Source organism: Bicyclus anynana, chromosome 22 (assembly GCF_947172395.1).
Source record: "Bicyclus anynana chromosome 22, ilBicAnyn1.1, whole genome shotgun sequence".
Classification (NCBI taxonomy): domain Eukaryota; kingdom Metazoa; phylum Arthropoda; class Insecta; order Lepidoptera; family Nymphalidae; genus Bicyclus; species Bicyclus anynana.
The window spans coordinates 3,689,291-3,699,676 of NC_069104.1; the positions used below are offsets into that span (position 1 = coordinate 3,689,291).

The 10,386-nt window shown below is 33.8% G+C and overlaps 1 protein-coding gene across 2 annotated transcripts; it reads left to right on the top strand.

The window, feature by feature from the left end:
• The first annotated feature begins 2,544 nt into the window (after positions 1 to 2,544).
• Positions 2,545 to 10,113, top strand: LOC112046575 (uncharacterized). 2 transcript variants are annotated; one of them, XM_052888414.1, is made up of 6 exons: positions 2,545 to 2,645; positions 3,894 to 4,159; positions 5,535 to 5,602; positions 5,944 to 6,063; positions 7,055 to 7,105; positions 8,295 to 10,113. In XM_052888414.1, the coding sequence occupies exons 2-6, from the start codon at positions 3,973 to 3,975 to the stop codon at positions 8,379 to 8,381; spliced, it is 513 nt and encodes a 170-aa protein (XP_052744374.1). In that variant the 5' UTR covers positions 2,545 to 2,645; positions 3,894 to 3,972; the 3' UTR covers positions 8,382 to 10,113. The 2 variants fall into 2 exon arrangements, with proteins under 2 accessions (XP_052744374.1, XP_052744375.1); XM_052888415.1 differs by lacking the exon at positions 2,545 to 2,645 and adding an exon at positions 2,734 to 2,874.
• The last annotated feature ends 273 nt before the right edge of the window (positions 10,114 to 10,386 follow it).

Sequence of the window (10,386 nt, forward strand, 5' to 3'; positions counted from 1 at the left end):
CCACTCAAAACATTGAATATCTATAAATTCATACACATATTGTATTAAGAAACATACAAAGGGAGCACCATAGCGCAAAGTAAAAAGTGAAGTGGCTGTTGGCATTGGCAGGCCTTATATTTGTCGAAGAACAGATGACTGCTGGAGCAAACTTGTTCGTTTTTCTTTTTTGATTGTTGACCACGATGATGTAGATGTCGCCTAAGGTGAAACGCTCAATGATCCTGTGATCTTAAGATTTTTTTTCACTGATTGTCTAAGAGGCGTAGGCTCTTTAATGGGATGTCAGCGGCGTCACCGGGGGGTTAGGGTGATCGCAGAAACATCGCTTGATGGGGCGCTAAGGCAGAAGCAGAAGAGATGGGCAGAACGACTCTCTAAGGGTGTCTGCGTTGAGCCTTGGACCTCGGTTTAGAAAGGCCGTTCTGGAAGGGTGTTTTGGCCTGAGTGTATCAATCCAGGCACCCCCGAAATCGTGAGTAAAATACCTAAGTTCAAGTGACGACAGACGAGAACCTCGTCTTCGCCGGCGAAGATGCTGTATAGTTTATGTTTGTGTTGCCTAAATTAAAAAATCAAAATCAAAAATCATTTATTTCAAGTAGGCTCAGTTTACAAGCACTTTTGACACGTCAATTGACTATTTGTAAAGATTCTACCACCGGTTCGGAAGGCAGGTTCTGCTGAGAAGAAATCGGCAAGAAACTCAACAGTTGCTCTTTTTAAAAAATCATAACGTCGCGTCGGTCGTTTATGTATATCGTCAGGATCGTAAAGAACGGGCGTCTAGATAGATCTACAATCGGCGTAGAGATAGGGGGTGTAATTACAAGACTCAACCACTACAGTCTGGTAAGTTCATTGGTAACACTCCCATGTTATGTGAGCGACGGGCGAAAAGACTGCGCGGGTGTGAAATCGTGCGTGCGGGGAAGTGACGTGCATCAGTTGTGGGTTTTTCATTCATCGCTACACGCCCTCCCCCCCGCCCCGCGCGCAACATCGGTGTTACAAACGAAGTTCCCAAGCTATAGTTGGGTGGCGGCTCTGTGATATCGTCGTCATCAACCCATATTCGGCTCACTGCTGAGCTCGAGTCTCCTCTCAGAATGAGAGGGGTAAGGCCAATAGTCCACCACGCAGGCCCAATGCGGATTGGCAGACTTCACACACGCAGAGAATTAAAATAATTCTCTGGTATGCAGGTTCCCTCACGATGTTTTCCTTCACCGATTGAGATACGTGATATTTAATTTCTTAAAATGCACACAACTGAAAAGTTGGAGGTGCATGCCCCGGACCGGATTCGAACCCACACTCTCCGGAATCGGAGGCAGAGATCATATCCACTGGGCTATCACGGCTGTGATATGATCAGAAGGTACTGGAAAGTGGCTCTTTGAGGAAACAGATCGTGTGTTGTAGAGTAAATGTCTATGTCCATCAAAAGACAAGCAGATAATAAAAACCTTTCTATCTCAAACTACGACACGGGAAAATAAGAAATCGATTGAATCTGATAATAATAATAATAATCTATCATAAGGTTATTGGCATCTAACAAGAACAAGGAAGCTAAAAATCAACGTCTTTCCCATTATCTGGTAATTTTATACGTTACTAATGATTTATTTTCATAATATAAGATAATCGTGGTCCTAGAAAGCCATTCAATGCAAATCAATGGGACGTAATGCGAGGAGCTAACATGAATAATTAATCCTAACTTAGATACAGGTACTGGTTTATTCTTGATAACGAATAACATTATTCATATATATCAAAATGATAATTGATGATGGTCCTAATAGTACCTATTTTATATAAAATTACACTATAAATAAAACATTATCTAACTAAATCCATAAAAATAAAAGACGTAAGGCTATTTCTATTTGCATAATAAAATAAAAGTCCAGATGGTCCAGGCAGTCTCTTGAGCTAAAAAGTGACGCACCAAAATTCTATACATTCAATGTAGGTACTCTATGATTCTGCCAGTTCGCTTAGTGTTTACACGAACATTTACACGAACGACAGCTGCTACCAACGACTGCAGTCGACTGCGGTCGTCGATAAAGTTACCGCTCGTGTAAATGAACCTTTATACGTGCACTAACAAGACTGTGCACTAAAAATTTTTGTTAAGCTAAAATGAGGTCTAATTGTTTTAAGTTAACGTAGCTATTTCCTTACAAGCGGTCTATCTAAAAAAGAGGGCACCCGATGGTAGTGTGACGAAGGAAAAACATCGTGAAGAAAAACCTGCAAGGTTTCTTCACGATGTTTTTCCTTCACCGTTTGAGTCACGTAATATTTAATTTCTTAAAATGCAATAAAAAGTTGGAGGTGCATGCCCTAGACCGGATTCGAACCCACATCATCCGGAATCGGAGACAGAGTCATGTCCACTGGGCTATCACGGTTCTCTGAAACAAACATGAAGGTCCTCCAGTAATAATGTATTACATTTTGGTTTCTCTGTCTACATTTAAAATATTATTTTTAATCTACAGCCTGCACTGACATACTGTACTCTCAAAGTGTCAATGTCATTGTCAAAAGAAAGTTGCGCGTTGAGATTTTGTGAAGTCGACAACCCCGAATCAAACAATAAATCCAAAAGAAACTTTTAATTTCAGATTGTAAGTTTAATGCTTTATTTATTTAATTTTTATATATTAAATGAGCAATAAAACTTCTTACTAATAACTGAAGACCAAACAAACTTTATGTGATTTTTTTGCGTTAACCGCCAAAAGTTAAGTGTAACGTTTTATAGGTGTGGCATTGTGTTTGTAACTTTGTTACTAATAATATAAACATATACAGTGTAGCGCATACGGGGAATATAATATAGCCTAACTTCATCAGGTATTATGTAGGTTTCTAATGGTGAAAGAAATTTTTTAATCACTCCAATAGTTTCACAGCCTATTCAATTCAAGCATACAAACAATCTCTTTTACAATATCTTTATTAGTTAAATATTTGTATTATTGATATTGCTTACTAATTATAGGTTCAGGATAGAACCAGCATTCATATTTCCAACATTTAAGTAGGCAGATAGAAGTAAGTAGATAGTGAGTAGAAGTAAGGTAAGGTAGATAAGGGAAAACATCGTGAGAAAACTTGCATACCTGGGAATTTTTTTATTTCTCTTCATGTGTAAGGTCTGCCAATCTGCATTGTGCCAGCGTGGTAAACTATTTACCTAACCCCTCTCATTCTGAGAGCCAAAAATGGGTTGCTAATGATGAAACAATTTTATTGTGTTGTTTGGTAGGCACTGCACCTTTATAAAAAAATTACATCAACCACAAACAAAAATGACATCCTGCAGTTCCTGTAGTTTCTGTTCCCGTGAGAATATGGGTAAAAAAATATAGCCTATGAATAATATACTCACAAAAAATGTGATTTTCACTTTCACTTTCTAGTGGTAGCTGAAAGAATTTTCAAAAAAGGTTTAATAGATCCAGAGATTACACCTAGAACTCCACAAACATCTTTAGAATACTGCCCATAGATCTACAGTTGGGCGTACTATACAATATTAATATAGATATTTTGATCCAGGTGTAGGCTTTTGTGACTATAGATCCTAGGTCTGGCTATTAGATGAAATATAGTCCATGAATAAAATATTTATTCATGACAATACTGCTTAATTTTTGTGTAAACGATATGCCAGAAAAGCCTGAGAGTATATGAAGTCAACGGTCTCGTTCATTCATTATAGTTTCCAGAAAATTCATAATCAAGTCCAATTGTTCAATTAATTCCAACATTTATAATATGCATTAAATAAGTTTTCTACTGTGAGATAAAATATGTTTGAAAATAATTTGACGATGTTGAAAATAATGGATGTTTTCTTATAATTCCAGGTGCAATATTGGAGCAAATATTTGTGATATTTTTATTGGCATATGTTTGTAAAAACATAATTAACAATACAACTCCACAATGCCTGTGCTGGAATCATGTTGGTCGCCATGTATTTGGGCGTCAACGGTGAAGAGTGGCAGTCGTGCGGTGGCAGTGTACACGGCAGCTATGGGTGTTGTGCTCATAACGTTTATACTGTACCAGATGTTGGGTGGAGACTCTACACAGTTGTGGAACCCTTTGTTTGAGGCAGATGTAAGAGGATGTAAGTGCTACAACTATAATTATACAATAACTAGCTGACGCCGCGCGGTTTCACCCGCGTGGTTCCCGTTCCCGTGGGCATATAGGGATAATATAGCCTATAGCCTTCCTCGATAAATGGGCTTTTCAAATTTATTTATTTACATATTTGTAACGCCAACAATGACAGCAGAAAACATTATATATAAGTGAGTTACAAAATTCTTGAACTACTGCAGCCATCTTTTACAGGCATTCACAACACTGCAGAGTCCGGTTAAAAACTTAAAGTAAAAGATTAACCTACAATCTAAAATAATTTACCAAAAATTTACAATAATAATAAAATAATTAAAATGTCAAAATCAAGAAGGTTTACAATATTAATTAAAATGTCAAAATCAAGAAATTTTACAATACTAATTAAAGTGTCAAAATCAAATAATTGATTTTAAGAAAGGGATGTCATTAATTAATACATAAGCTAAAGTTAAAATTAAAAATAAACGTCACTTCAAGTAAAAAAAAATATATATATATAAAAATAAACAATAATGCAATTAATTAATAAAAACAACAATAATAATAATAATATTTACAGAAATGATGTCAATTTCCTTTTAAAAATCGGACCAGTAGTTCCCGAGATTAGTGTGTTCAAACAAACAAGTGCGCCCAAGAACTTTTCAATCTAGTTCCTTCTTCACTGTTTTACCATAGAACTGCTAGGCATAGCAGAGGTCTGCATTCATACATTTAGTTGATGTCCCTTGGATTCTTTCATCATTCATCATTAGACAATCATCATTCATCATTTTTTCTTTGTTCATAATCCATACTGACATGACATACATGAGCATGATTGCAGCCATGCAGCTGCAAGCTATATACTTAATGTAAAAAAAAATAATGATCTCTCTGTGGATCCTGATAACTCAATTGAAGCAGTGTGGTGGGTCTCTGTTCCTGTATATCCTCTCTCCTATAAGAAGGCAGGCCCGGCTCTATAATGAATGATACAAAAAGCTGATAATGATGTATGTATGCTTGCATGTTTAGTTCTATCACCAAGCAACATTGCTGTGTTCTGGTCTAAAGGACACCATAACCTTGCTGTTATAATTACAAGTTTAAGAGGCTTAACACTACAGGGCAGCACTTGGTCTTAAGATGTTTTACAACATATTACTCTGCTGTAGGCTATGATTATCCAGTTAACCTCAGATGTTACCCCCAGTTCCAGCTACGCCTAACCTTTTTAAATTTTTTGTCATAAAAAACTTCTCTTGACATTAACATACACATAAAAAAAAACACTGAAATCAAATACCAAGGGATATGTGGATTAATTTTTATAAATAAATTAAAATAATCAAGAAATTTATCTCTATTTTCAGCGCTGCAAGTATTTGGAATCATTTTTATTTGCATTCTGACAATTCTTATTGTATCATCAATATTTATGGTAAGTGTACTTTGTGGTTACAAAAGATGCATAATTTATAAAATCATTCTGGAACATAATCAATGAAATATACTTTATTTTTCATAGTTTATGTAAACTTGAAGATTATCAAGTTTACTTAACTTACACTTACATTAGCAAACAAATTCAATTTAGAGTTTCTTTACTTTTAGTGTAGAAAGTACTATTGCCAATATTGGTCGACAATATGTCATTTTTAACTGACTTTAAAAAAGGTGGTTCTCAATGTGATTGGGTTTTTGGTATTCACAAGATGTAGTTCTACAGGTAGGCCATCAACACTCCATCAAGAGATTAATAAATAAATAATAATGTTTCAGGTTATTGGCATCAACATTTGGATGAGAGGGCTCATCCTGCCGTGGCTGATCACAATGGGGCTTATTATATTGTTCCAATTAATATTTGGTCTATGGTTGCTTGGAGGATATTATATTTATGTGAGTATATTTAACACTAGCCGTCGCTCCTCGGTACGCCCCGCGTAGTTCCCATTCCCGTGAGAATACGGGAATAAATATAGCCTATGACAGTCATATATGGCTTGCAATTAGTAAAAGAATTTTCAAAATCAGTTCAGTAGATACAATACACAACCTCACCAACTATGCCTCTAATATTAGGGATTTTTGGAAAACTATTCAAATTAGTTTTAAATAATTAGGTGGTGTATCTACCATTTGCATTTTATCCATTAATTACGGAACACCCTGTATACTTTCACTTTGCTTTATAACGAAAAGCTTCGACTTAAGAAGTTTTAGATTGACTGATGAATTAAAGGTTAGATAAGAAGGCAGTGATTCTTGAGACAGCGAAGAGGTCCCTCACACTGGAGCCCTGACCGCCAGTTACTTTTTTAAAATTCTTTTCAAGTTAGGTCTTGACTACAATCTCACCTGATGTTGATGGTAAGTGGTGATGCAGTCTAAGATGGAAGCGGGCTAACTTGTTAGGAGGAGTATGAAAATCCACACCTCTTTTCGGTTTCTACACGACATCGTATCGGAACGCTAAATTGCTTGGCGGTACCAGTAGGGTGGTAACTAGCCACAGCCGAAGAATCCCACCAGCCAGACCTGGATCAATTAAGAAAATATCTTTTGATAGTGTTATTATTATCAACCTATTTTATGGGATACAAGGATACCAGGCCACCCTTATAGAATATAGAGCTTAGACCCACCTTGTTGCTCGAATACAGGTTTGCTAGATTAGGATGATAGTGATTAATTAGTGGCCACTCTCTGATGTTAATGACGAGGACCGACGGCTTAACATGTTCTGCAAGACGCGAGGGAGGACACCAACTTCATAACTCCAGGCTGAGAATTTTTGAACTCAGGCCAGGCATTTGTGATCCGAAGCCAGATAGGTTACCTACTGGATCATGGAGACAGTTGTGTAATCAATATAACATATTTATTTCAGCTTGATGCTACATTTGCAGCCTTCATAGATTTCCTGTGGATGGCATACAATGTAAGTAATATTAACAATAATATATGGACCATACAATATTTTAGTGTTAGAGCTTTTTGTGAAAGCATCATTGCTGACTTCAGAGTAAAAGGCATAGGTACTGGTACTTAGAGGAATTAGATATGGAGATGCATCGCACTCAAATTGTCTGTCGTTTTTTGAGGGGGACAAGGTAAACTCACACATTTAACATATTTAATACCAATTAATATATTCTGTGTCATTACACTGCACACAACAATTTTATTCGAATTACACACACATGTAATTTTTACACAGACTAAAAATCACATCGCTTTCACTCGTTACACAGAATATTGATTACTTGATTGATGTTTTGCTGTTCCATCAGAAGAATCAATTCTTTTTAAATATTTTTTTTATTACAAAGATATAATTAAGTAAGAAATACTTAAAAATTAAATGTTACTTGTATCTTTTAGGGAACTACAAGTTGTTGACCGTTTTTATGCCATTCAACTACACAAACCGGCGTTTTTAGGGAGCTCTTTACACGACGAAAACGATTACAACAATGAAACAGCGTTTCTATAGAAACAGTTTTTATAAACGCGTTAGATCATTGATTCTTGATCTTTGACAAAGTGGTCACATCTAGCGTGTCAGGTTCTTTTGTAATTTGTCTGAGTGCTGATATAATAACAGGCTTAACAGTTAACTCTCAGGTTGATAGACACTCTCAGGTATCACTGTGAAGGTGGTATGTTAAGAAAGAAAGAAAATTATTTTATTTGGACACACACACACATAATACACAAAAGACAACAAATACTTAAAACAAAAGAAAGTAATTTTAAAAATATAGTAAACTAATAATTTAAAGATATTAAACTAATAAATAAATTAAATCCAAAAAAAAAATTATATGTGTGGTACCAAAATGGTCACCACTCATCATGTGCTACGCTAGTGATGGATACACCAGCGCAGCGCTGGTCTTCCGTTCCTTGCTTGACCTGTGAAGATTTGCCCTATTTATAGGCGATGGCACTTGGCATTAGATGGACCACCTTTGTCTAGTGTACTGAACCGATTTACACATAGACTACTTTTCATCCCGGAAACATCCATAGTTTCCGAGGGACTCTTCCGTGTGAAAAACTAAATTCCACGCGGGCGTCCGCGAGTTATATATAATTCTATAACCGTTCTATTTACCTCCTTTCAGATATACTGCTGGTTGTGTGTACTGTCACAATATCAAATTATACTCGAAATGCAATCGCCAAATATCGAGATATTGATCGAGTATTAACATATCAAATATAATATAAGTTTATATTTAAGTTGTAGTTATTTTTGACATTTTATTTGACGAGCCACTAAAATATATTTAAACAAAGCTGTAGATATTTTAGAGTATAGGAATAGTATACTTTTTTTTTAAATAGAGCATTTTTATTGGTCGATAGACGTGTAATTTTACGTAATGAGTATGTAGAATTGAAAAAGAAAATATAACCATAGACACTAGTGACTATGTCATACTATGTTATGAAATTATGTAAGGCATACTTACAATACCATAATCATAATATTATTTAGGAATATTCTGATATCAGCGACAATTTCGGAGCGTAGAGCCAGAAAACTTACCATGCGAGTTGTAGGACAATGTGTCTGTTTAATTATATATATATTAATTACGCAACAATTAAATCATAAATTTTTTAATCCCAGCGAAAAGAAGATGCGAAAATTTAAATTTCCTTGCGGAAAATTAGCTTCTAAACAAGAAATAGTAAAAAAATCTTGAAACATCAATTATACAGTATCAAAATCAACTAATGAAAATGCTCTTTTGCAGTAGTGAAATACCATATTTCTTAGGATAAATATTTTATGTGTTCAATGAAATATTTTTTTAAATGTTAAAATCAACATTAATTTTATGATGAAGAATTAGGTATTTTCAAATCAAATCAGATATGTTATAGTTATTTAATTTTAGATTATTTTTCATGTACAATGTACATGAAAGTTTAATTGGTTTCGAATCTCATACTATTTACTATTTTTGTGACACTGTAATAAAAAAAAACAAATGAAAGGACAACTCGTTCATCTAAAACGAGTCAGCAGTCCAATGATAAGTAATGATTCACAAAATTGTGTATTTATACATATTTTTAAAATATTTCAGCCATATGTTTATTTAATCTTACGATTTAAAAAGTCAAAGTGAAGGTTTATTATTCACCTTTGTAAAGTTTGAAGTTTAAAAGTAAGTTCTAATGTTCTACTTTAAACTGTCAATCTTGCAGATACGATTTTGTTCTTGGAAATTGTCGAAAAAAGTGCCTAATATTAAAAAAAAAACAGTCAGCTGTTAAATTGGCATATAAGATTTTATTCTTAAGAAACTGTTGAAATAAGTGCCAGAGTTGTTTAATAAATTTAAATCTACATTTAACTTTAATGAATATGAATCGTCTGAGACAATCCGTCCATTTTTATTTACAATATTTTATTTTAATTTTTGGCTTTGTAACATGTAGCTGCTAATAATAATGTAAAAATGTATGATTTGTAAAATTCCACCGAAACATTGTATAGTCTTTATACTTATTGTTTCATATTTGAAATTCTTTAATACTATATACACGATTCTCATTGGCTTTATTCCTCATGTTTGTGAGCCAGACTAGTAGTTTAAAAGTAAGTGAAATATGTTTCGTTCGTTCTATTTTGTTAATCTTGCAGATACGATTTTGTTCTTGAAAACTGTCGAATAAAGTGCCTGATGTTATAAAATGTTTATCTACTATTAGCTTTAATGAAATTGTCTGCAACAATCCGTCCTCATATTTTTACAATGACACAATTTATGATTAATGTTTTTGCTTTGTATATGTAGTGGCTGTTGATGTATGATTTAAAAAAAATCCACCGACAAATTTTATTATTATTTTTATACTTATATGACTTGTAAAACCATGTAATCTTTTTATTTAACTTAAAAATTACAAATGACATTTTTATATATTTTTCATGTGTTTTACTTACCCATTTCAATTTAATTTTTTGGTTGGAAAAATAAAACCAAACACATTAAAAATTCTTAATATTTTATTGGAGAGATTTCTTTCACGTTATCTTTAAAAATAAAAATAAAAAAATCAGTTCGAAGAAAAATAATATATGAATTTAAACGTAACAAATAATTTTTCATACATAAAAGCCTATACCCAATTATTATTTTTAATTACAACTTTATTACAATTTTAATGATAATGATTTATTTATTTTATTTATCTTAA

What these genes read in the sequence shown, in the direction of transcription:
- LOC112046575 (XM_052888414.1), top strand. Translation starts at nt 3,973, where the DNA reads ATGCCTGTGCTGGAATCATGTTGGTCGCCATGTATTTGGGCGTCAACG. An exon ending in TTGTATCATCAATATTTATG is followed by an intron (nt 5,603 to 5,943) that starts GTAAGTGTACTT and finishes ATAATGTTTCAG; the next exon opens with GTTATTGGCATCAACATTTG. An exon ending in TCCTGTGGATGGCATACAAT is followed by an intron (nt 7,106 to 8,294) that starts GTAAGTAATATT and finishes ACCTCCTTTCAG; the next exon opens with ATATACTGCTGGTTGTGTGT.